Raw genomic sequence first — 27618 nt, forward strand, 5'->3', positions numbered from 1 at the left:
TCTCCATATCAGAATTTGCACAGTGTTTGTTCTCATGCTAAATGCTGCTCTGGCCTGCAGTGTCAAAGATCTCCTGGTAATTTTTACACAGCCATGGCATCAGAGGAATAGTGCATTTAAAGGCTTTGCAGATACCATACTAAAAAAGACATACAGATTAGATCATTTAAGAACACAATTTTTTTTCCCACTAATTCAAAGTTCTGGACACTACAGAAGAGATTTCCCTTAATGGTTACCCTGCAAACATCTGGGATATTCATTTAGAGCTGTCCCTAAGGAAATACCCCTCTCTGTGGTCTGAAAGCCTTAACACCATGAAGTTTAGGAGTCACATGCTTTGCATGACACAGATTAATGTCACAATTCAATAAATAGTGCATTGTGGTGCTTTATTAGTGTTAGACATGCAATATTTATTTAATGAACAGAAATTAAAATATTAAGATAACATTTTCATCAAATTAAAGGATCTGAAGTTGCAATAATGGAACAAAAATAAAGTTTTTCATGCATTCTAAGTTTATAGTTCTCACAAGTGCATATAGTTATGATTCTGTACCATTATTAAATGTAGACAAACTACCATTGATGCACAAGACAAAATAAAACCCTTAAGTTATAAGTAGAGATCCTATCCTTTACAGACTTCCTATATAACCTGGATCTTCAGCTTTTTATAATACACTGTAATACATCTGGAAGCTTCTAAGATGAATAGGAATGGCTCAACCACTTGTAACATACAGTGGCTTCCTCAACATGGAAATTATAAAAGATAAAGCAAATGCCCACCATGCTTTAGGAGACTGTGACCTTTTCAACAGAAACAAACCTCAAACCCCTTCATAAACAGATTAAAGTGCTACCTATTGCATATTAAATACTTCCAGTGACTGTATTGAAAATTTTAAGTTACAAATCCCTGAAAATAGGGTTTCCTACCAAAAGTGCTGACAGACCCTTAAATCTAGCATCATGAACACAGCAGAGCTATAATCCTTCAGCAAGTACTTCAAAGAAGGGCAAGTTAGCCAACATGCTCTAAATTCACCATTGGAAAAGCCCAGCTAACACCTCTATCATATCTACAACAGCAATGGTACAAAGAGCAGAACAGCATCAGCTCACTTTACGTACTTGACGTAGGACAATAATCTTTCTTTAAAGCTGGAAGCATAAATAAAGCCCCAGTGCAGCAGTAAACACATTAAGACAGCAGTTCTGTTTGTTTTAAGATGCACTCAAGAAAGGGCATCCTGTACAGAAAGAAATGCAGGCTATGAGCATGATTTTCATCAGGTCCCCAAATCATGAAACCTTTCTAAATACAAGGCAGCATTTCCACAGCTGGAAAATTACAAATAGTTCTTGACACAGAGCCAACAGCAATAAATGCAGTTATAATCTAGAGAGAATGCTACATTCATTAGGAGGTGGAAAACCAAGCTAAACTTAAAATACAGCAGCAAGAGGTAACATACATAAATATTAAACATCCTTCTTGAATGGCAGAAAGTTTAAATTTCTGACTTAAAACATTAAAGTATGGCCTTCATATTTGTCCTTTTAAGAAAGCAAAATACATGGCAGAGCTGTTTTAAAGGATAATTTCAAAATACAGTGCATGCATGGATGAACTCTTATGCTAATTTGGGAGAGAAAATATCAAAGTAATATTGAGATATTCAAAATTTTCATCCCTATATTTTAAAGGGCAAGAAAGACTGACCACAAGTGGCAAGTTTTTATGGGTAAAAATGATCTGCAAGAAAGTCTACAATTTTAATCCTATGGGAAAAACAGAACTTCCTTTGTTTTCAACATACAAATTACTCTGTATGAGAAGTTTTCATTTGAAAGCTGCATGGTTCAAAAAATACATGTGGGGTAAAGATGCTTTTATAAAATAATAGAATATACGAAAATGTTAAAATTTTCTTTCTAAGCAGAGTGATGTGTATGTAATCTTTCAAGAATTGTTCCAAAAGTAGCCTGTATTTTTACCTATAAACTGTATAAAAATATCTTCATAATTTTCATGTCCCATTCTGCCTCTCAGTAACTTTACCTTTTTCTAAATTGCATTTGTTGTTCTCTCCTCTTTCTTGACAAATTGTTAGAAACAAAAGGTGCTTTTATTCACTCAGAGATCAGATAAAGACTAGATAGCACATTCAAAGCTTCACTAAATTTCTTCACTAATGCACAAAAATTGATCTTTTCGCTACCTTTAATCTGCTTATCGTTCTTGGTATGCAAATATGTCAAATGATCTGCTTTTAGTCAATTATGCAGTTTGATATTCTACATTTACATTCTAAAAGAAGTGATTTCAGAGGTGCTAAATATAGTAGAGTTTCATTTTAATAATTATAAGTTGGCTTGCATGTGAGAAGTCGCTTGAGCACATTCTCTGGTTAGTGCAGCTGTTAATCCTCACTGGTGGGGATGGTTTAAGCACTGTGGATACTAGAGATGGTCTCATACCAGTTAGCTGAAAATGAGTGTGGAATTCAAAACTATTACAGAACAATTCCCCATCAACAACAGGAGAAAACCACTGGCTTCGGCCAAGCATTTGAAAATGTTTAAGAACCTTTATGGAAATACTGAGTAACTGAAACACATCCTGGTGTAATTAGAAAATGAACATCTAATTGAGTGTAAACCCCAACTTCTATCAGCAAGCATACCATGAACTAGTACATGACCTTTGGCACTTTGAATATATTACAACAAATTTACAGTCATCGAGATCTTAAGTGGGTGAAAAGAACATTCACGTGGTTTCTGAGGTACCAAGCTTGATACATCCTCAGGCTGACAAAAGAGAGAGACTGCCTGGTGTGGGATGGATTTCTGCACTGCAAAACACAAATGCAGAGCTCTAGAGCTGGGCAGGGCTGGCACCTCTCAGGATCCATCCAGGCACAGGGATCCACACGAAGGGATCCCACTGGTGGGTTGGGAACTCTGGCTGCACACATTTTAGGGACAGTGTTAATGGGGATTGGGAGGTAGTTGCTAAATAAAAGAAGAAAATAAAGGAAAAAAAGCCAAAAATAAGTAAATGAAATCTGAGACTATTTGTACAAAGAAGTTTTTTTTTGTAACTAGAATACTTCTGTGCTGTCCTATAATACTAATGACATCAAAAGCAGACAGACAGAACTTTCTCAACCCTTCCACATATAAGTATTCAAGATATTACCAATTTCTGCAGTTTTATAAGTGAAAATGTATAAAAACCTTTTACAACAACAACAACAAATTGGAATTTAATTTCAAGCTTTTTTGGTCACCTCAGCAGCAGCCATGCCATGGTGCTGTAAAAAAACCAAACAGATCAGGTGCAGAAACAGAGGAAAAGACAATTATCTTAAATCCAAATCTAAAATATTCTCTGTACATGCTTTAAATAACATTTTACTGTTTCACAGCAACAGAATATCCAAGTAAGACTCTTATTAAGGAAATGAAAATTAAAATGTATTCATCTTAATATTTTGAGGGTTCTTCTACAGTATTTTCCCATTATACCTTCATCACTATATTTTTCCAATTCATTGAATAACAGATACCTTTTTCATACATCATTTTACAAACAATTATTAAATGATCAGGATATTTACTACATTCTTCTTTCATTTTTTCTCAGTGAGAACTGACTTTTAGAACTATTTACATGGAATACAGACATTTTTCATGAAAAGCCTAAGTACTCTATATGTGTTTAAGCAACATGGCCTATTTCTAAAGGCATATACTTTCTTGTCATAAGATTTAAAAAGTTAAGACACATATATCATGTAAAACTCGACCTTAAATCGATTTATCGTGTCTATTTAAGTCAGCCTCTCCATTTCTGCTACATTTTCATGGCAGTAGATTTTGACTGAAGTATTCATTTCTTTATTCCATATTTGAGTTCTCCAGTTGTACCTCTGACTGTGTGAACACTGCTCAAATTACTTTTAACACATGAAATGCATGCAGTAACTTCATACAAAAAGATCCTCTAAACAACTTTATGTCATGAGCTCACTACCAAAGTTCACTCATTATACACAAAGTTCAGCATTTAAGTGTAAAATAACTGGTTCCAGCATGTGCCATGATAGAAATGGCACAGGGTTTTTTTTTTACATTGTTCTATAAAAAGCACATTGTATAGAATATAGCATTTACTCTGCAAGGATCGATTGTGCATCACTGTTTTCCTCTAATATGTGCAGGACTACATTCCATTGCAACAAACCACACTTAGGTTTAGTAGAGTACTACACTGGATTGAAAACAGTGGTCTTGATGGCATGCTGTAAAAAAAAGAACAATATATTCGCCTAATACCAATAATCATTCAAGAAAACATTCATAACAGCACAGGCTTCTCTGTTGAAACTGCCACATGGTGAACACTAAGCTATTATATAAACTGCATGGACATATTTATTATGTATCATTAACTCTATTTTAAGTATTCTGTACCTAAATGTATTTTCAAAAAGAAAAAAAAAAGGTACCTAAGTAATCTAACATAAAACAACTTTTGGCAGCCCCTGCTAGTGTTTGGATTTAAAAAAAAGGAAAAAAACCCACGCCATTGTCCCTCCTCCCCATTTTGCTGGAATTTCTTAGGAGAAAAGGAATGAAGAGAAGACAAAATATTAAAGTATGATCTCCTTCCACTAATGCATTCAGCAGAAAGCAGCACTATCTCAGCTTTTGGAAAATTTGCCAGCTTTCCGAGAGGGTTCATATGGCACTCTGAGAATACTGGGGGTCTCCTCCATCACTCGCACCAGCAGATTGTCAATGTAATCCTCCAGCTCTCGGATGTGGCTGTCCTTCTTCTTCAGCTGCTCCTTGTGTTTCACCAGCTCCTGCAGCACCTCCTCGTAAGTGAGGTTTCGGTATCCTGCAGTGGCATCAAAAGGATTTCCTTCCTGCAGGTAAGTGCAGAAAAACACCAGATTTCATTAAGCACTTCAGTGTGTCCAGAAAATTAACTGGTTATTGCTTTTTGTGTTTGTCATGTGCATCTCTTGATGTGAAAAGCAATTTTTTTCAGCAACACCTCTGTTTGCTGCAGTGCTTTTCCCTCTAGCACCCCCAGTGGAGCAGACAACTGGAGATGGGCTACCCAGCTGGATGAACATTTCCCACTCTGTCATCTCAGAAAAAAAATCTCAGTGAGGTGGACACACAGACACTGTGTCAGAGTTAGTGAGCAGTGAGCATATGAGCAGTGAGCACAACAACAGCTGGCAGGTCCATTTTGGGAAACCAACCCCCTTAATTATGGAATAACAAGAGAAGAGCCCTGAGAATTCAACTCCTACTGTAACTTCTCTGAGTATTTTCCTCTGGAGAGCATCACAGCAAAGCATTAACTCAGCTCTACATGACATCACCCCTCATCTGTCTTTCACATTCATATTTGTAGTCACCAGTGGTTCTCCAGGCCTTGGCTTCTGAATCACATAATAAAACTTTCAATTTTAAATTGCAGGTGAAGGCAAAAGGTTACTTCTTACTTGCACCAGAGTACTTTAGGCAGAAATAAATGTGTACTTATAAAAGACCTTCTTGCTTGCTTTAAAGCAGGAGAGGCCCAGAATGAAGCAGTGGGGAAAACAGAATTGTTTCTGTAATGATTTCTGATGACTCAGTAAGTGCAGGTATTAGCAGAGATGGACAAATTAGTCATCTTAAAAAGGACAACATGTAATCCTAAAGACTGTAAACCTGAATGTCTCCTTGTGTGTTGGTTTATAAAAGTATCAGCACTGTTAGACATGTTAAGGAGTATGCTTCATCTCATTCAGAAATAGAAACATTTAGAAGATATGGAACCTACAAGGTCCTGCACTTCTAACAGGGCACGTGAGACAGCTTTTGTTTACAGTAGAAGCATGTCATTAAAAATTATAAAGCTTGCACAGCTAAGAAGCACACCACATAATAGTCATACTCATTCCTTTTCCATGCCCCATTCTTTTCTTTCCATACAGCTCCATATTTGCACATTGGCACATGTCGACCCATTAAAATATGCAGCTGGCCAAAGTTTTCAAAGGAACCTAATTAAAAGTGATGGTGCCCTGCAAATGGGCTGAAGTGTGACAGATCAGCCTCTCTCCATCAATTATACTCTAACAGTAGCTCTCAAAAATATGCTTTTAAGGGTTTCTCTCTGCACTTGAGACATCAAATGTCACATTTATGGATGCATATTCAGTATTTTAAACGTACCAAGTTAAGGGATTGTAAGTAATCAGTAACTGCCACTTTATTAAATGGCTAACCTGATGAAATTTATAAATTGGTTAGCAGTCCATTTTCAACAAGTATAGAAGAGAAAGTAAAACTTTCTCTATTAAATTTTATTCTCTTTACTAAATTTTTCTACACACTAGAAAAAACACCATTAAAACTTATGTGCCTGAAATATAGGGTTTGCCTAATTTTCTGATTTGGCAAAGGAACAGGAATTAAGGTGCAATGATGACTTTAATTATGCAATCAAGTTTACTGGAAAGTAGTCTGTAATATATATGCCTTAAAGATGTTTTATCATGCACATGCTCCATATATGTCTTAATTATGCAAGAAAATTCTAGCAGAAGTATGCTAGCAATTAGAAATTAATATTGTTATAATTAAGATTTGGTATGTTCAGCTTGAGCCAGTAGGTAATATTTAAGGGACACTTATTTCTTTACAAAAATAGACACCACAATTTTAATGCATAAGAATAATCTTATAATGAATTATCTAAGGGGAAAAAAAAAGGTTCTAAACAAGACGTGCAAAGAATGATTGTCTCAGCTACAAAACCCTGTTGGGGTACATGCTGCCAGCCACAGGAAAGGACAGATAAAACAGATAAAACGAAGGCCTGGCAATCCCTGATCATCTCCTCATTGTTCTAATGAGGAATTCTGCTCTGGGAATGTCATCTAAGCTACTTTCACATCTTTTGTCCTACTTACTTCATCTTCCTTTCAGTTCTTAATTAGGCCTTAAAGAGCTCATGCTGCCCTTTCAACTGGCTACTGCTCCCATTTAAACGCTGCTTTCAGAGACAGGTGTTGGCATCAGAGGAGAAGACATACAAACATAATTACTAAATAATATGCACAAGGAAGAAATGGAATAACTTGGTGAGGGCTAATATTACAGAATCTAATAATAAATTACTTCAAACACCTTAGAAAGCAATCCTGAATATTTAAAAGGAAATTCAAATGGTTTCATTCAAAACTCTGGTTGAGATAGACTTTCTTCCCCACCTAATTTGTATTTTGCATTAAATGAGCACCACCTCATAATCCTATAACAGACATTTAGGGTGGCTGGTATTCCAAAAGAAAAATCATCAAGGATTTCTTTTATCACCTTTAAATCCTTTAAATAAAACAATTCACATCTTATTTCTTAAAAGAATTAAACCAATGCTTTTACCAGCAATAAATTACATGATTTGCAATAGTACATTTGCAAGCACATAGAAACTGTAATTATGGTTACTTTACAGACAATGGCTGCTAAGTTAAATCAATTTTTTGATGTCTCTCTTTGTCAGAGATTAAGTAACTGCCTGGTAGAATTCAGTTTACTATCTGATCAAAGGCAGACTTCAAATACTCTGACATCTCCCACCAGCTACTTACATTATAAAAACTTGGGCATTTACAATAACATCAAATGTTATTACAAATCATTTACATAAACCAGCAGAAAACAAACAGTACAAAGTCATATTTGCTTGTGAAACTTGTTTTCTATATATTTTAGAGATTGAAAACAAACCCACTTTTAAAGATGTCATCTATTCACAGAACAAATTCTAGTAAGACCACATTTTCCTTCAAACAAAGACACTTTCCAGGCAATCTGTGGATTATTTTTTGTTTTTTCTTAGTACACAATTTATTCTCAGTACTTTTAGAAAAAAGAGCATTTTGAAAACCTTCTAGCATTTATATTTTTTCGTGTTTTCATCCGTTCATTTATTATGTGTATTATTAATCCTACCATTTATCAGGTAATAATTTTAATTTTGATCTGCCTTCTAAAGACTGTTCTCAAGTCTCTGATTATAGTGATGGTAAGCTCCAGTCTGGTCAATTAATAAATCACTGCCTAATGCAGAGTTCCTCACCTGACCATTACTTCTCTAGAGTCATCCAAACCACTCCTAAATTCAGGTTTTGTGCAAAGAACTAAATATTTCCTTCTTCAGCATGTCACAGCTAAACCCCATCCTGAGTGCAAAACTCTTCTTTATTTCCAAATTTACATTAAGCCTGTGCTTTTCTGCTTAGGTTTTCTGGATATGTCAAAAAAATAACCAAAAAAACCTCAACATTTCCATATAAGAGGTTAAAAAAGAACAAAAGCTTATAAGCTTATACAAGTATAAATTAACTGGCATTTACTGATGGCTTTCCATAACATTTCATAACTCACCGTTTTTTTCCTGAGATCCTCAGAGCCAGAAGGATTCACATTAAAACTGTGGAGAAAAAACCACACCAAACAAATATTAGCAGGGCACACTTGTTTGTCCAAAACATCTGCCAGAACACAGTGCTGAATTAGACACACAGCTACAAAGTATTTAATATGGTTTATTTTCTTGATTTGTTAAACTTAGGAAAATAAAACATCAGAAATTAAAGGAAATTTGAATATATTCTTTGTTCACAATTCTTGTATTTTTCATATTCTTTTTGTCATCAAATTTGAATAACTAATTAAGAAATGCAAGAAAGGCAATTATGGATTTGGCTTCCTTATCTCTCCTCTTATCTCAAGACTTAGCTTGAGCTTCTAAGCATGGAGTGCTACTTTAAATGAAATATCCTAGAAAGAGGTCCCTGGGATGAGATTGATAAAAACCAACAACCAAACCCTACAGACTAACTCATATTCCCAGCTTTCATGACAACTCCTAAAGGACAAAGTTCCTGAAGAAATTCCAGTGAGATCACCAGCTTAGGGCTAAAAAGCCATCTTCTGTCAGCTACATTTATTTTGTACTTAAAACTGAGTAAATAATCTATTATTTTATAAACCTAGTGATTATTGTGCATATCCAGAAAGAAAAGCTCTTTCATAATGTTGTTTATACTGATAAAAACAGCCGCTGTCTAAATGTCAGGCTTAAGAAACTATCCACACAGACTGGTGTAATTATTAGCAAGTATCTTCAAAAATCAGTGATGCTGTGTTCTTATGTACTTGCTACAGCAGGTTTGGAGAGAAAACATTCTCTCAAAAAAATGTGTTCAAAATCTGGATATGGCTCACAAATATTATTTACTTGGTAGCACCACAGCAGGCACATTCTCTCACAACACAGAATCTGTTTTGTTAGACTGCATGTACTGGCTTTGAGAGTGATGTGTGACTGAGAGCTACAAAAAAATATATATATATATATATTTTTTTTTTTTAATTGTGAAGATTTTTTGTATTAGGGAACATGTATTTTATGACTGCTCACCACTCTGTTATCTGAATTTATAAACCACATATTTCATGGTGTAAAAGTGGAAGGGCAAAAAAATTTATGAACTAAAAATACGTCTAAAAAAAATATATATATAAATTTGTGAACTAAAATACGTAAAATATATATATTTTATATATATATTTATATAAATTTATGAACTAAAATACATAAAATATAAATGAAGGTATTTTTCTGTAAATAATATTTTTTTAAATTTTTTTTTTTAAGTGTGTACACAATTTTTGATTTCCAAAAGCAGGCAAACTTTTGCTCACACAGAAATCCTGTAAACCATCTGAGGGTATTTGACTGGATTAGAGGAACAGTCCCAAGCAGACACCCAGAGGTGCCATTAAGCCTGGCTAATTCCCATTCCACCTGTGTGTCACAGTGATCCCCAGCAGTCTGCCCCGTTTGCTGAGACCCCTTTTGAATGAGGAGCCTTTTTCACGGGGCATTGTGTGCCCAGCCAAAGGCAGGGTCCCTCCCTCCCAGCCTCCTTTCAGCCCCACTCTGATGTGTCAAACACATGATGAACTCGCTCCATTCATGGCTGCCTTCCGTGATCCCAGCACAAAAAAAATGAGTTAACTGAACTGGATCGAATTAGCTTGGTGAAAACCAAGAATGTCTCTATTTAACGAAGTGTGGCGTTAATTTGGGATATCTTTCTTTTGGGACTGTTTCCTCATGTTAGACAAGATATAGAATAATGCAGCCTGACTGCTCAACTGGGGGGCTTTCTAAAAGGTTAAAAAAGCAGGATCTTTCACTGCCTTGAATGACTTTTTAGTTTCTGTGAAATAAGTTCTGGGACTGTTTTTCGTAGTGGTAGCTTAAAATGAAAGCAGCAGTTCTGACTATGAGAAGCTGCATTTCAAAATTAGAACTATAAATCACTGGCAATATGGACTAGTTGTTTGGGTTTTTTTTTTAAGCAGTAAAAAACCTGCAATAATTTCTGCAAAATTGTGGACATCATAACTGCAATTTCAAAAGAGAACATCTGCGTATTTTGCAAGAAGAAATTTGAATACACTTGCAAAAAAAAAAAATGAAAAGCTATTAAAATATTCCCCAATAAAAATCCAAATGCTATGAGGGCTCTTACTCATACTTTAAGGAGATTCATAGAAAATATACTGCTTCTCAAGGAAGCAGCAGGTGCTGAGATTGCATATAATAACATTTTTCTAAATTGAAATGTCTGCTAAGTAAGGTGGGAGCTCGTCAGCCTTGCTGAGCCCTGCAAAGTTTCCTGCCAGTGCCCCAGCCCGAGGCGTGAGCAGATGCAGACTCCCAGCACTGCACCCCTATTTCACTGTCTGAGGGGCAGGTAACACCTCAAAAGAACATCCTATAAAATTAGGAATGCAAACAGTTGGTGGAATTGTCTTTTTGGTGTATTGAAGTTCATGAAAGCATTTATTTTTTAATTTAAATTTCATCACAATAATAGACCCCTAAAGTTATCACCTCACTCAATTACTGGCAATAATTATATAAAACAGGCCTCCAGGACTGCAGCCCATGCTGTACAAGAAGCACAAGCTTCCTTTAAGCAGCCCAAAAGCATTCTGAAATCGTTGATCTGAACAGTTATAAAAAATAACATTGTTTTGAAATCATTGATCCGAACAATTATAAAAAATAACACTGTTTTCTGCTGTGTTACACTCACAGTTCATAGTGATAGTATTAATTTTAAACCAGTCTCTGGGGTTTTTTCCCAGAGTTCGATAAACTGGCAGGGAACTCCTGCTATGGAAGAAGTTCCCATGTTCACTGATTGGGAAAAAAAGTATCTTTTTGGATTTTTGTAAGGTTTTTTTGAGTGAGGCTTACTGTGAACAGTGATTGTGAAAAACTGGCACTGTGGGATTCGATAATTATTGTTTGTCAATTATACCCAAACAAAATTTGCTCAGTTTGCAAGTAAAAAAGATATTTCTTTTCTAACAAATGGACTTTTCATGTGCCTTCAGGTGATGCCTCATACTGATTTTTAACAGTTTGCCTCTTACCAGTAATAAATTTTCATTCTCTCAGGTCACCTTCAAGGAACTACTAACAGGGAGGTAAATCCTTCCAGCACAGATTAAAAATCAGCTGCAGTAGCATCATGGAAGTGACACTGAGCCCCCAACTTGCACATCCCCCTATCCTTCTCTAGGCAGAACAGATTTCTCCAACCCAGCACAATTAGTCCTGTCCCCCATTTCACTCAGCTGGGAATTCAATTAGTGTCCTTGACAGTTACTTTATATAACAGACATTTTTACCAGATTAAATCATATCCATTATTTTATTGTTCCATATTATTTTACAGCTTTGGATATAACTTTCTTTTTACATTTTTCTTGAATAGTAAAGTTTGTTTGAATTTCTGGGGTTTTATCGGCTAAGATTTCAATTTTAGCTCATCTGAGCTGAGAACCCTTTTCTATTGTCCTGCTCCTGAGGGGAGAAAGTGATGAGAAATAAAAATAATATAAACTAATAATGGAGACAGACATACTGCAGGGCTGATTCTGTAGAGTGGTCTGGGTTGCTACTTCATAGTCATAGCAAACATGTTATTTTGTACTTTACTGTTATTTTCTCTGTTTAAAAACATTTCATTAGAACTAATTGAAACTTTTTTTAAAATAATATTTTTTATGGTAATTAAATACTTCCATTGCATGTTGATAATTTACAGTTTGTAAAGGAAGAATATGGTGGAGTTGAGTTCAGGAGATGTCACAAGCTCAGGTTTATGACTGCACCTTACAACTTTGCCTATTGAAATTTAACAGTAGTTAAAAATTCAAACATCAGGTCTAGGGGCTGCATAAATATTTAGCTTCTGAATGCCTAGAGATTAAAACAATCTTCATCAAATCTTTCCTATAACTGATTTAAACATTTTAGTGTCATTTAGTCTGACAACATAATGAATGGGAATCAGACTCCTAAATTTGCTCCATGGAAAGTGTATTTTCTTAAGGACCAAAAGCTTTTTACTTACTTTTTGCTATTCCTATTAGTTACATGATAGTAGTAACTAATCTAATAGTAGTGTATACTATTAGAAATTAAAATTAGGATATTTAAATTAATCATTACTATTCAAAGTATTAAAATTTATGTTAACTTAACATTCTATAAAACATCTGTTATACCAATGAGCTAAGTGTGAGCTTTCTGTTTCTTTCTGCACACAGGTAATTAGAAAAGCTCTGCCATATTCATTTTTCACTAGAGTTGAAATTCCTATTCCTATCCTACTTCTTGATCTTTGGACTGATTCTGACTACAGTGCTAATGATTTTTTCTTTGTATTCTCACAACATATATCAAAATCTTGAAATATTAGGATGCCATTTAGGTTATTACTATTGCACAAGGAAATAAAAAAAGAAAACCAAAACCAAAAGAAATGAATAAAATCAGATACAGTTAATGAAATTCAGAAACTTAGCCTTCCATAGAAAATCAGCCTGCTGTGCCTGGCAATGCAGAGCTCACTTTATATTCTGAGAAGGAATGACTGTCTTGTCTGGCAGCTAAACAAGTACAGAAAGAGCATATTACCATCTATTTTGCAATTAGATTCTGGGGAACAACACTTAAGACACTTCACTGTATAAATTGCTCTGCTGTCAAGCCATGTCCTGTGGCCTTTTGGAGCTTGGGTAACCCCAGGAGGACACAAAAAGAGGATCAGGTTTTGTGGCTCTCACTACCTTTTCTTGATTAGTTAGAATTCTAAGTATATAAATATTTCTCCTTCTACTAGGAGTTGTGCTACAGAAAATAAGTTTTTTTCTCAAGAGACCACTAAAGAACTGTTAGACTAAAAGTTGTGCCAGGATCTCCACTGGAAGACCCTATTATTAGAGATCTCTAAGTCAACAACAAACAAACAAATCAAACAATCCTAAAATTATATTTTACACTGAAACTTACAGATCCATTTTTGAATTATTAAAAAAGTAGAACTAATCCTTAGTTCTTATAGTGAAACAGAAAAAAAAACCTGCTTTGCTTTTACATAGTTTTGGCATTTATTAATAAAGAAACAATAGAACAAATTATTCTTTTTTAAAATGAAATAGAACAGGCAGTGCATTTTCCCTTGGGAAAGATAATATGCCTCATGCATCCTCTCAAAAAAGATTTCACATGCCCTAATGTGCAACAAGAGACATTGAAAGCTTGAAAAAATCTTGTCATGCAGCCAGCAGGATGAACTTTCCTAACAGTATTCCTAAAAGAGTCAACTCATTAGGAGTGACTGATTGCTGGTGAGGAGTCTGCAAAAGTCAAGATTAATACCAAGTATTTCTACAATATCCCTCAAAGAGTTGATTGCTCCAGCCTACCTTAGTCATGTCCCAAATGCTGTGACCACTGCTTTGTAGGAGCTTTGCAAAAGATTTCATTATTCTCTTATCACATGCAGTGATCTTTTAAATCAGATGATAACAGTCCTGGCAGGACAGACTAAGAATCTCTGCAGGACTTCTGCTGGTTTTGTAATTTCTCTTTGCCTCTCATGTACCATCAATGTATTTCTCTTGTTGAAATAATGTTCCACTGACAGCTTTACCACACTGAATTAGTCTAGAGTACAATTAAAGCACTCTCATAGTCCACCAATAAATATTCTACCTAGATTGGAGATCACAGGTGACTAAAGTCTAGTCAAATTTCAGTAGAGAACTGAAAAAAAATTTTTCAAGAAAAGCAACACTAAAGTACACTGTTCTTAAAATAAGACATGCTAACACTGACAGAGGAAACAAAATTTTGAAAATACCATAGTTCATCTGATGTCATTTTTTTAATAACCAAGAAATAAATGTGCTAAAATGTCTTAACAGACCTTATTGCTTTAGCAAGCACAGCAATATCTAGAGAGCAACATTTCTGAAAAAGGCATGTGAAAAACAGAGTGCATTGCATTGTACACTGAATTTCCTATTTGGCAGAGAAGTACACAGCCACTACAATCCTTTGCTCTCATCAGGCAACTTTTGGGGTTCATTCCAATGGAGCTGTTGCCAGTGACTCTGCAAGACTGAAACCCTTTAACAGTGACTTTGATTATGCTGAAGTTATTGCTCTAATAACTCACCCTCACTGTGGTTTGGGATAACAGGTTTTACTTTAGAACTTCAGCTCACTCGAGACTGGCACCTGCTCTACTGGCACAGCTCAAGTGAGAAGCAGGAACCCAGAGGAACACCAGGATGTTGCAAAAGCTTCTTTAACCACCTGACCATCACACATTCAAAATATTAATGTTGCTGAAATGTAGCAGACATCAGCTGTTCTTCAGACTTAACAATTTAATGTGATCCAAGCACATCACTGTTATCAAAAGCCTCCTGTTTTCATGATACCTCACTTGTTTTTTAACAAATCTAATAATGGCCATATCAAAATGCAGAGCCATTGCTTATTTCAAACATTGCCTCCATTGGGGAAAAAAAAAACTGCAGTCCTTGATTTGTTTGGAACATGTGACATTGAGGAGACAGGCAGCTCTAACAGCCACTGTGATGAAGGTGGGAGAGAGGCTGAAGAAAATCACCACATTCAGAAACTACAAGCAGAAAGATGCAAAAGAGTTGAAGGATTGGGTTGCTCCTTTTTTCTTTTTGAGCTGCAAATTTAAAAAACTGCTGAAGCAGTAAGAAAATACAGAAAAAAAATTAAGTAGTATTTTCATAATTTACGCTCCAATTCACCAGTGATTAATATTATAAATATGAGCATTATGTGTAATTGTTACAGTGAATCCTCGCATGTCACAAGTTCCTTTCTCCTCCACTATTCCATCTTCCACATTGCTAAGAATGTAACATAATTATTGCAAGAACTTGAGATAAAGTGTAATCTTTATGTAGACAAAAGCTTCATCTTCTTTTCTGTGAAGTATAACAGTAGTTAGGTCAAGGAAATGCTACTTTAGAAGGGTTTTTTTTAATGCCTCTCTCTTGTGTACATATATGTGTAAATACAGACACAGACATTATTTGTGTATGTATAGATATATATAAAATGTTTAGTAGAAAGCTCCCAAACACCAATCCAGTTTCCCAGATCTGGAATTTGATCTGACTAGTAACAACCTGTCAGCTTTAAATATTGGACTATTTGTCTCCCTGTGTCCAGTGCCTGAGATCTTGTTAATTACCTAAACTCCCTTTCTGTAGGTCTTGTTAATTACCCGTCTCCTGTCTCAGAGGACCTTGTTAATAACTTGTACAATCTCTCTAAAAAGGTCCTAATAACACATTAAAATTAAAGATGCTTTTCTTTTAGCACTTGTCAAGTGGTGTAAATTGAGAAATTTTCACATCAGTTTATTAGCCTGTAGTGTAGTGTCGTGTATTTTCCTAAACAAAAACAATTTCAGAAAAACGATGCACAGGCTTTGGTTATGGCACAAAACAATCTTTGTTTTCCAGGAGCACCCTCAGTTTCTTTAACTGTGTTCAACACAAAAGCCACGTGGCTTCTGACTGCAAATTAACCTCCTGAGAGCCACAATAGCAGTAATTGTAAGAATGAGTGCAATTTAAGGCAATATTGGGTAAAAGTTTCAAAACAGTGCATTAAGAAGTACAAAACCAAAATCATTATTGGTAAATGCTGGCTAAGAGCACTAGACATTGTTTACTTAAAAATTCCTCATTGGCTATACGATACAAAACCTCTGGAACTAACAGATTTTGTAGTATTTGCAAAACCAGCATTTTTTGTTTCACTATGAGACTCCTGCATTTTTAAATTGTCAAGAAATCAGGTCATAAATATCTCTACTATTCCTAGAACAGACAATGGAAACCCCAATCTTAACACTTATGTAACTCTGCTATATCATATCTGTAAAAACACTTTAAAATTACTCATTTATCCACTCAGCATTTGCAGGAGGCAAAGTATCATCCCTATTTTACAGATTTAGTCAAAACCAGGGAACAACTTTGCCAGATCAGGGATTAATAGAAATTAGGGGGTCCATATTTTGTGATTTCCTGTCAATAAGTATTATATACGAACTAAATAGGTATTTGTTTTGCTTCTCCAAAATACTTCTAAAACCTTCTTGAAACAACAATAATAAATAATAGCAATTAAAAAAATTCAAATAATCCTGGCATACTTGCTTTTGGAAAAAAAAAAATCCTAGAAGTGCTGCTGAACCACTTCTATAATTTTTGGATCAGCAGCTGAGCAACACGCGGAAGATACACTTATCTTCATTTGTTTAATTAGTAAGTAGGAGTAATTAGTGACAGAGCATTTAGCCAGCCAGCTCAGCACTGCAGGATGGGCTGGTGAAGGGCTATTCAGCAGCTCACCCAGCTGATGTCACGAGCTGCTGTCCTCCACATTGTTACTGCTCACTCAACATTGCCAACCACAATTAATAAGAATAGACTTAAGCCTGACCCAAAGTTCTCCAAAGTCACTGAAAAGCTTCCCCCTAAGGTTACAGATGTGGCTTCACCAGCACTGAGAACGTGACAGTCACACCACAAACAGGAAGGAGCTGGGTTTGGTGGATTTTTTTTGAGGGAGGGATGCTATGGGCTGGGTTTTTTCCCTTCCACTTTTCTCTATGTCCAGCCTGGTCCCACAGACTGGGTGTTTTATGGCTCCAGTGTGCTCCTGCAATACATCCTCCAGTGGGATTTCATCAGCTCAGGATGTTCCATCACCCAAACCAAGGCTTAGCAAGGTGGGGTTAAGTGGGAGATCCACCTGCAAAGCAAACACCTGGTCCACAAGAGAACACTAATTTTGGACACACCTTAATAAAAATGTACTGCCTGGTTTACTTGCACAAATGGGATTCATCCAAAAGATCTTAACAGCACAATGAGTAAATAAGAAACAACCCAAAGACTAAATTCCCTTTCTCCACTTTCTGCATACTGAATTTGTTACCCAGCCTCATTTATTTTGGGCACATATTCATACAAATTCTTTCTTCAGTATCACTAGTTCAAAAAATTTAAAAATGGATTCCATCCGAGAAATCCTCCACAGATAAAAGGTAAACTTAAACTGTAAACTTATTAAATATGCACATTTTGTATTAGTTTCTACTTCAAAAGAAAATAATTCTATAAGATACATTTGGAAGAAAGTAAACTAAGTCTAAAAGGTTCACACAGAATATCATAATAGAACATATAAAAAACAAGAGCTTCTAACTTAACTTAGTGCATGCTAGACATTATGCCATAATAGCTGTTTCACAAAAAAGGACAGAATGTTTACTGTTTTGGCTGTTTGAAAATAAAATAATATCTATTTGTCTTATCAAAAGTTTATGTTTACATAAAAGTCAAGAACCAGTAAAAGGGACTCTCAAACAAAGACAGAAACAAATGACTACAGTCCTTCTGAATGGGCACTGTGATGAGTTTTTTAATTACAAAACAAAGAAAACAAGTCCATCGTGATTACCATTAAGTTTTATATTTATCAAGATCTGCTGCATTCAAGAACTTCAAAAGATTTCACTAGTTATATCTAGCATCTGCCTGAATACAGTGTTTCATTAAAAAAAAAATGCTATGCAATTTTAATTGTTATTTGAATTATTTCTCTTTAAAGGAACTTACCAAAATAGAAGTTTACCTTCTGACAAACCAAGCTACAACCTAACCTTAAGCTAATCCAGAGAAATACTTCATTAAACAAAAAATATTCTAAGATTGTGTATAAACATGTCATTTAAGACACTAGGAACTGACTGGACTCATGGAAGGCTCTAAGCAGATAATTTGTTGAGGTCAGATGAGCTTCTAGCAACAACTTCTTTTCTAAGGCAGTTCCATTTCATTTCAGTTCCCTAATTCACATCCATGATTAGCTTTGTTAAGAAAATAATTCTAAGTTTAAATCAGGAATGCATGCATTCTAACTCATGTAGAAAACTGAGCTGGAACACAATAAGATCCCTCTCTTCTAAGAGAACAAGACAACAAAAACCTTTTTTTTTAATAGAGAAACTACTCATGTCATTAATTAAGGTATTAATACACAGGAAAGGTGAATTTTCTAGAATTATGTTTTCCATTTAAAACAGTGCTTGATTTTACAGACTTCAGATTCCAGTCTGAAGCATTTTAGTTTCAAATGCATTTTCTACCAAATTTAAGTCATTACACAGAAATGAATGATTACCTTGAAAAAGCAAGGACTGCTAATTCCTGTCATTTATATACAAAACAAAAAAGAATGCAAAGGAATGAAAGTTAATTACCTTCTTAAACATTTATCTATTGTGAACAGTATATGTGGGTGGCAGTGTACATAAATATATATATGTATTTATGCATGTATAAAGAGAGACAGGCAGCCAAGATTATCTTTCTCACTAGCATACAGAACCCTGGAAGGAAACTAAAAGTGAGTTACACTTTTTCTTAAAGAAAACAAGTAAAGCATTGATAGACAAATAAAGATTAAAATGGATTATTTAAATCAAAGTTTCTTATCATCCCTGTAACTTAATTCATTCTGCTCAAGACATAAACTGCTGCCTTGTGCAACACTTTCAAGGCACAGAACTCAGCAAAGCTGCAGTGAGCAAAATGAATTCAAGTGAGATAAGAGTTCATGTGGGTGCTCCCATTTAGAAACAGAATGTTCTTTAATTCTTGTACTCTAACATAGGAACCTAAATACTCCTTTGTTTCCCCCCCCCCCCCCAAATAGTGACATCCACAGGATTTCTTTTCACTAATCCCATTTGCACCACTCTTATTTAGTCCGTTTCCTCTTCCCCTTCCACTTGAAACCTTTCCCTCTCAAAAGCTGACTTAGGGCAATGTAATAGATTAGCAATGAATGTTCAGGTAAAGCAGGAGACTTGAGGGAGAGCCCATTCTAAAACACAAACAAGGTCTTCCACAAACACAAGCACCCAAAAACCTTCACAGCACATATTAGCAATAAAGAAGTCACTTCAAAACAAAGCAGAAAACGATCAAATTATATAAAAAGTTTGTAACATACTTAGAAACAGAAAAGCACTGATATAAACATGTATAAAGCATGAAGATTGTGTTCCTCAATACTCCACATTTTCATTTATATAACATGTTCAAGATATCAGATTGAAATACAGCAAAAACCTACCTTGAAGATGGCAACATGCTCGTAGGCTTGAAGTTTGCCATAAACGGATTAGTGGAATCATAATCAAAACTCTCCTGATGAGCTTCCCCAAACGCACTCGGTGATTTCAAGTCACTAGAACTCTCTGATCCCCCATTGCTAAGTTTATCTGACCTCTTGCTATCTTTTTTTCCAGTCACTCTTTCAAAAAGGCTAACTTTCTCTTTTTTCTCTTTTTTAATTTCTTTTCTGATCTCGACAGGTTTGGAGAACAGACTTATGTTTTGATCCCACGTTGCTGGGCTTTCTTCAAATGGATTCTTCTGTCTTGGCAGTGTAGCAAATTTTTGGGGTAATGAAGCACTCACATTAAATGGGTCATTTTGTGCTTCAAGTGCAGTTTCATCAACTGTGCTGTCAAGTTGGCTCATTTTAGAAGTATCAACACTTAATGTCCTTCTGTGTGGAGATTTTAGACTCCCTGCAAACAATCTGTCATTAGTATATTATCAATGAGACACTATATCACAGTTTATGACATGCAGAAAACCCATTTTAGCTTAGATCTAGAAGCTTTGCAATTGAGCCTCAGTTCAAAACACTGGTGATTAACTAAGCTATTTAAAAAAAAAAACACAGCTGTGGCCTTGATTTCATGTTTCAGAAATGTTTATGGATAGGCACCACAGGAAATTTTTGCTTCCTACATGAAAATGAATTTCTACAGAGAAGACAGCTATGACTGGTGTGCCATTCCAGAGACAATAGCATGATGTTGCATAATAACTTTGAGCAATTCAAAGTATTTTCAGTTCTTTGTATAAATCAGGTTTAAAATTTGGTGATAGTTTTTGACTTTTTAATTAGACTTATTTCTCACAAGATGCTATTTTGCCTAGAGTCCCCTCTGGAATGCAATATACTCTCAGATGAGGACATAATAAGAGACAATGCTAAACTGTCATACATCATGAGCGATGCAAGTTACTTCTTATGCTCAGAAACAGCAATCATGAATTACCAGAAATTAAAGAAAGCATAAAAAATAGGCCAGCAGTACTTCTTAACATTTTGGCCTTGTAAGTGCTTCATAAACTAAAGCAAGAGATTCTCAATGCTCTAACAGCAGTGAGCTGTAATTGCAATGGTCAGGAGTGTTACTTACCCCCTTCATCAACAGAACCAAAGGACTCCAGCTGGCGCCTGAAAAGATGGGTGTAGCCAACAGTGCTGGCTTTCATCTTCTCTGAGGAGACGTGGGGTCCTGTCAGGTCTGACATGGAGTGAGCTGAGGACAGCCTCTGAGGGCCCAAGAGGAAAGGTTTTTTTGGTTTTGATTTCATTTGCACCTCACCACTACACACCTCTAGATTTGCATCAGGTGTGTGAGTACTTGGGATGATTGCAGAGGATGTGTCTGAAAACGTCCCATCGTTTTTCCGACCCTTCATTTTGTCTTTTAGTTTAGCAAATGGGGATTTGGTTTTGTCCTTCATTGACAAATCAAACATACTTGCTGTCATGTTATTCCTCATAAACTGAATATTGACATTGATTTCTCCTCTGTCTTTTGTTCTCTTCCCTTGTCTGGATTCTAGGGGAAACCACCTTGAAGAAGAAAAAGAGCAAATTAAGTTGTGTTTTTCTATCATTACACTCCCGTTAGTTGATTCATGCATATGGTTAGAACAATTTAAAGTATGAAAATCCAAATCCTATATCAAAGATTCAACCATTCCTGCACTGAAAATCTTTGTTTATATTTGTTTTCAAAGACAACTTCTTTGCTTATATTTGTTTTCAGCAAAAAAATTCTTCATTTATATTTGTTTCAAAACTAAATAACCAAGCAAGAGAAGCTCTTTACAGTGATCACCTGTTTCAAAATCAAAATCAACTTTGGAAGCTGACAAAACATCACCAAAGTTAAGGGCTTCCATCTGCTTATGAAGGAGAATTTGTACTTAATTATAAATACAGATACACTTTATTTTTTTTAATAGTCTTCAAGTGTCCTTTATTTAGCAGTGATGTATATTAATGTATTCTATGTGGCAACTACATGATCTAGTAACCTTTTCTCCTTGGATTTTTCTCAGGTTTACACACTAGCAAACATTTTCCCCTCTTTCCTTCCTTCTAAGCACTGGTTAAGATTTATGACAACTGCAGCAATGCTGGCTAAGAAATATCTAAGAGCCCTGAACAGTCGGCCACCATTTCAATTCTGCAACTGCCTCCCCTCTGGATGCTGACAGAAACTCCACAGGCACAAATGAGCACATAGGTGTATCCAACAGCATCCTCTCTTCTGCAGGTCACCAGCAGGATTAACTTCAGAAATATTTCCTTTGGAACCATGACATAAATCCCCACTCCTTGAAAAGAGATCAAAGGTGTGATCATCTGTTTCAAAAAGCCAAGTGTGCTTCTTTGCCAGGTCCAGCAAAAGCTTTATCATTGTCCAAGTGTCTTATTCCTTCCCTATTGTGCTCCATTGTCCCGCGGAAGCATCTGCACAATTATGGCTCAATCTTCCCTCCACAGCTTCACCTACATGAATGACCAACACACAATCCCTTCTTCACAAACACCACCAAGAGCCTTTCCCTATTTCAAAAGGTCACAAGGGCATATTTCAGATCCACCAGCTCCAAAGAAGTGCTCTAAACCCATTTTCAGGAGAAATCCATGCACACAGACTCACAACAGTGCCTTACCACCAGTAACTTTTGAATTGGAGAGACTAAGAAATTAAATTGCCTATTAACACAGATATAAAATGGATTATACAGTTATACATACATTATTCAATCCTGCCAAATATAGGAAAAAAAAGGTCAGGAAAAGAGAAAAATAGCCCTCAATTTATTTTCAGATTTCATAAATATATTTTAAAGGTGACAGCTGTAATCAAGTTTTCAGGCAGAGATTACATGTTTTGAGTTGAGAAAATAATTCCAAAAGTGACACACCAAAGACATAACAAAAGGATAAGGAGTATTATTATGCCTTTTTTTTTAATGTTGCTTTGTGATATTCACAAGATTTTATACTTCATACTAAAGCAAAATAATGAATCAGACCTCTTCTGTTCTCGCAATGGACAATATAAATCCAGACCAGTAGGCCCAGAAGCTCAAACCAGGTGAAGGATAATTAAATCTTTAGGAAAATAGCTTTTCTTCTGTTGTGAGGCAACTTCATTTATGTACTTTAAATGAAATACAAAACCTGGAATATGTGTCTGAAGAAGATGGATTGTTTTTCCTTTTAGTTAATAATGCTTCAATTCTTTGGTAACTGATTCCAGAAACACTTTAAGTCATCTATAGAGTTGTTACAGAAAACAAAAACAGAACCAAAAGTCAATTGTCTGTGTGCTACATAACATGGCAAAAACTGCAAGACAAGATAGCCTACTTTCATTATAACTCTCCTTAAAAGAAAATATGTTCACATATTCCCTTAAAAAAAATAGAAACAGTACCCAGCCATAGTGAGCAAGCCTTGCTCAGACAGCTCCTGGGCAGATTAAAAACCCCAAACAAAAACCATCCTGCAAATGAGAAAGTCCTCCCACAGCTCCTCAGCCACACACTAAATATACACACCAGCACAAATAAGGCTCATGAGTGGTTTGAGAGATGTAGGAGGCAGAAAGGACTTCACTTTTTGACATTCAAATTTAATATCGCAGCCTACACTGTAACAAAACATTCCCTTTTTCCCTCTCCTCACAGGGTTCAAACATTGATACTCTATCTCTGATAAAACTGGTGAATTTTTCTATGTTTCTGCTTCTGAATGACCAAAATCTTAAATTTACCAATGACACTTAACTTGTTTTAGAACAAGTACAAGACATAAATTCTTAATGTTTTGCTACGGGGAAGAAGGTATTTTATTTTAAAAATTATTTAACAATTATTGGTGTTCTTACCACCAATCAACAATGCTGTGTCATTACCAGCACTCACCTGCTAAGGGCAAATGAACTATTTTGACATTTGCCTCTTCTTAAAGAGAAGCCCACAACTAATACCTTGCCTTCATAGCTTCTACATTTCTTTTCAAAGTGTATCTTGAAGAATTTGACATTAAAAGTTAGTTCAGATGGGAAAACAAAGAAACTCTCCTTTCCCTAGGAAGACAACAGCAGGTCCTGCTGGAACCAGGTTCAACACTGCTACTGATTCCAACAGAATTTAATCATAAACTCTTTTACTCCAGCAAAATTCCTCTGGTCTTCAATGGAATTTCTATTTGAATAATGATTGCTGGATCAAATCTTTGTATGAAAGACAGATATTTAATTTTCATAGGCATTTCAAGAAGGTTTCTTTGTTACCTTGGAGAGTTTATCTTGTTTCACTTATAATGAAGGTTCCATATGCTTCAGCTCATAACAAGACAATATGAGAAGCAGACTCAAATCATGATTTTCCTCAAAATTCAAAGGCAACTAATTACTTTTTTAAACAGATGAGAACAAATGCAGGCAATGCATTTATGTGGAGCCGCACGTGAACGAGCAACTAAGACCATAAATGTTTCTTATTAGAATCTGTTTCGACAACACATGGGCGTGAGCAGCAAATAGAAAAAACAGCTCTATAGAGGAGAGAAAAAAGAATGGGGAAATGAAGTCCACTGCTTTCAGATAACAACATTTGGGTCCTAAAACACTAAATTCCACTATACTACTGCCAATTTAAAAAATTGAAATGTATTATAAAAGCCAATAAAACTTGCTATTTTGGTTTTGTTTACAGTACTTTTAGCCACAATAAATGCTCCATTTGTCAGGCTGCCATAAGCTTATTCTATAGAAAGCCTGTACAAAGTAGGAAAATAGCCAATAACATACATGAACAAAACATGGTGGCTTTTATGAGAGCAGATGCCCTTTTACTTAATAACCAAATATTACATCCAGTCTTGCAGACAGTCTTTATTTAAACAGACCTTGTACAAAGTCTGGCAAATTTTCCCAACTTCAAAGGAAGCCCTATTGCCTTTGGAATCACATTCATTCTTCTTGCTCTCACCTTCAAATGTTCTCTAGGGCAATGTCCTCCATACACCCTCTAATTTCAACTTTTTTCCCGATGGCTTCCATCAGAACAACCCTTGCTTCTTTCTCTCATCTGTTTTTCAGGGCTTTGTCTGTCTTGCACAGGTTTCTGTTAATTTTTACTTTTAAGTATTCTATAAATTGCCCCTCTGCATGCTGACAATTTTCTTGAATGTGCAAAGAGAAGCTCAACGTGCAAGGCTAAATAGGAAAAATCCTGCTGACCAGGCAGCCCTAGAAAGCTAAACCCCTATGTGAAGCAGCATGCCTTCTTTCTACCCATGACAAGATTAGTTTATTATGGGGTGGAAAAAGCAAACTAGGGGTGGAAAAAGCAGGCTCTCCCAACTTGAGCAGCCTTACCTGTAATGAACCCTCACCTTGGGGAAGACAGACAGGCAGGGTGAAGGAGAAAATTGAAATAAGCTACTACAAAAGAGCAAGTTACAAAACCCTGGCCTGTCTATTTAATTTAAATAGTTAGTGATCTATAGACTTTCAGCTGGTTTTTTCCTTACCTTTTCTGATTTTATCTGTCCTCCAAATCTGCCTCAGAATCTGACACTTCCGAGTGTTATCCCTCTCTCTCCTTTGAAGAAGCATCACTCAGCCTGTTCTGCTCACCATGTAACAGTGAGCAGGATGGGCTGACAGCAAAGTTAAGAAAAAGCACTACCTAATTTCAATTACATTTTAATTATATACTTTGACAGCCTCCCAAACCACTGGGTAACTTATCTACCAGTTTCAACAGGAATCAAGTGTTCCAGCCAGCACATTCATCCTGTGCATGACAGATGATCTCCCAACTCTGTCTTCTGGACAGTGCCAAAGATGGAAAGTATTGAAGAAATTTACCCATCTTTCTGCTTCTTAAATACAACCCTCTGCCTTCACTCTACCAGTAATGATCTGTTGAGCTGATCTAGTTTTGCTTTGCTGAAAAACCCAAAGAATTTTACAAAATCTTTATTTCAATTCACAAATTACTGAAGAAATTTTGCAAAAAGCCACATAATCATCACAGCATCCACCAAGGCTTCTGACCTTGATTTTACAGGCAAAAATCAGCACCCTGATCTGCTACACATTTAATTTTCTATGCAAGCAGATACTTCTAAATTTACCCCTATAAAAGACCATCAGAATCTCAATGATAGAACATGTCCATCAGCTGTCACAAAAACAAAATTGATGATTATTGTTAAGATAGATACACTGAAGATACTTGTTTCACAAAAGCCCACTAACAAAATGTCCACAGCTAATTGATAAAAAACAACATCCAAAGCCCAGAACTGTCTGACATTTTCATTTAGCAGAGTATGCACTTTGAAAAATGCAGAAGTATGTTTTGTGATAAATCATTCTGATACCATCCTGAGAGGCTGCCCCAAAAGTCAGCAAGTAGGAAAAATTAAGGCAAGGGGCTGAGCACAGACTACATTGGGTATGAAGGGAAATTAAGAAGAAAACAAATTATTTATTAAAATAAGTGATGACACTCACAAAGATGAATATTCTTACTTTCTGGAAGCCAACTGAAATTATATTGAAAGAAGCTTAAAATAAATACTACAGAGTGACATTATAACACCACAAAACATATGGGAACTGACAGCTATCACAACACCCTCACTATGGGGTTTGCTAACATCAACTGGAATCAAAGTCATTAAAGTGGTCTTAGTTTACTTATTATTTTGGCTAAAGACTATGTGTGAATACTTCTGTGTTAGAAACAAACTAACTGAAGGTATGAGAATTAAAGCCAGTTATTTGAGTTGAGTATGTGTGCACAGAAAATGGAGAAGCATTTCATTACAGATGGCACTTAGACTCTGACTCAGAGTTATGACTTATTGAGAGGATGTGCATGGATTTGTTGTCAAAATGTAAATGCTAGGAATATTATTAAATAATTTGAAAATATCACTCCATAATGAAAAATTTGAAAATATCAGTCCATAAAGCTACAGCTGGGCAAAACTTTGTTTTCTCCCATAACCATCTTTCTCTTTTGTTCCTCACTACTGACATCCCTTATTTTCTTTTTTCATTTAATGAGTGGTACCACAAGACAACCCATACAGAATCTCCAGGCTGCTCTTTATTTCTGTGCCTTTAACAAATTTCTAAGTTACTACTCTTCCCACTTTTGCCTTGAGTGGAACAAGATTTTTCTCTTGCTTTAACCACAATAAAGACATTTTCTGTTACACCCTGCCATTTCCACTACTATTGAAGCTCATCCCTTCATTTTTCTTGTTTTAACTAAATTTAAGACTAAACATGAGTAAATAATAGTGTGCTATGTTTTGCAGAAGTATTATTAAAATGGTTGCCACTCATTAACAAGCACTGAGCCCATATATTATCTATTTACTAGTTGTCTGCTTGTTCATAATTCCAGATGTATTTGAAGCCTCCCTCTTGCTTATGCTGCTACAGATGAGAGAGAGGACAGAGGAGAGGCAGTTGAGGGGGGAGTTTATATCCAAGACAGAAGCTGCCAAGAAAGAATTCACATTAATTTGGAAAAAGTCACTCCATTTGCATATCTTCCAGGAAGCTCAGCAGCACTAAAGGCAGTGCCTACCACACAGGGGTACTGATCATGGTCAACCATGAGTTCCTTTTGTTTGCTTGCTGAGAAGCTGGTTTTGACTCTTTTTTATGATCAACAGAAGCTGAGAGGCATCTTTAGAAAAGGCCAAGATTCCTTCACTGTATTATGCTCAAGCAAGCATTTTTTTAACAAGTGCTGCAATTTGTGTGTGAGTGGAGGGGAGTGATGTTGAGGTATTATAGACCCCAGGGAGAAGAAGAACTAAATCACAAATAAAAGATGTCTCCTCCACCATGTCCACAAGAAATAATAACT

The 27618-nt window shown here is 35.7% G+C and overlaps 1 protein-coding gene across 1 annotated transcript in view; it reads right to left on the minus strand.

Moving 5' to 3' along the window:
• Positions 1–375: 375 nt before the first annotated feature.
• The window catches only part of RAB11FIP2 (RAB11 family interacting protein 2), a 32301-nt gene continuing 5058 nt past the window's right edge, over positions 376–27618 (minus strand). Inside the window, exons 2-5 of the mRNA XM_066554289.1 lie at positions 20823–21265; positions 19679–20138; positions 8479–8524; positions 376–4949 (exon numbers count right to left, since the gene is read on the minus strand). Coding sequence (XP_066410386.1) covers positions 4722–4949; positions 8479–8524; positions 19679–20138; positions 20823–21265 — 1177 coding nt within the window. The 3' untranslated portion in view covers positions 376–4721. The remainder of the gene's footprint in view (positions 4950–8478; positions 8525–19678; positions 20139–20822; positions 21266–27618) is intronic.

This window comes from Molothrus aeneus, chromosome 8 (assembly GCF_037042795.1).
Source record: "Molothrus aeneus isolate 106 chromosome 8, BPBGC_Maene_1.0, whole genome shotgun sequence".
NCBI classification, from domain to species: Eukaryota; Metazoa; Chordata; class Aves; order Passeriformes; family Icteridae; genus Molothrus; species Molothrus aeneus.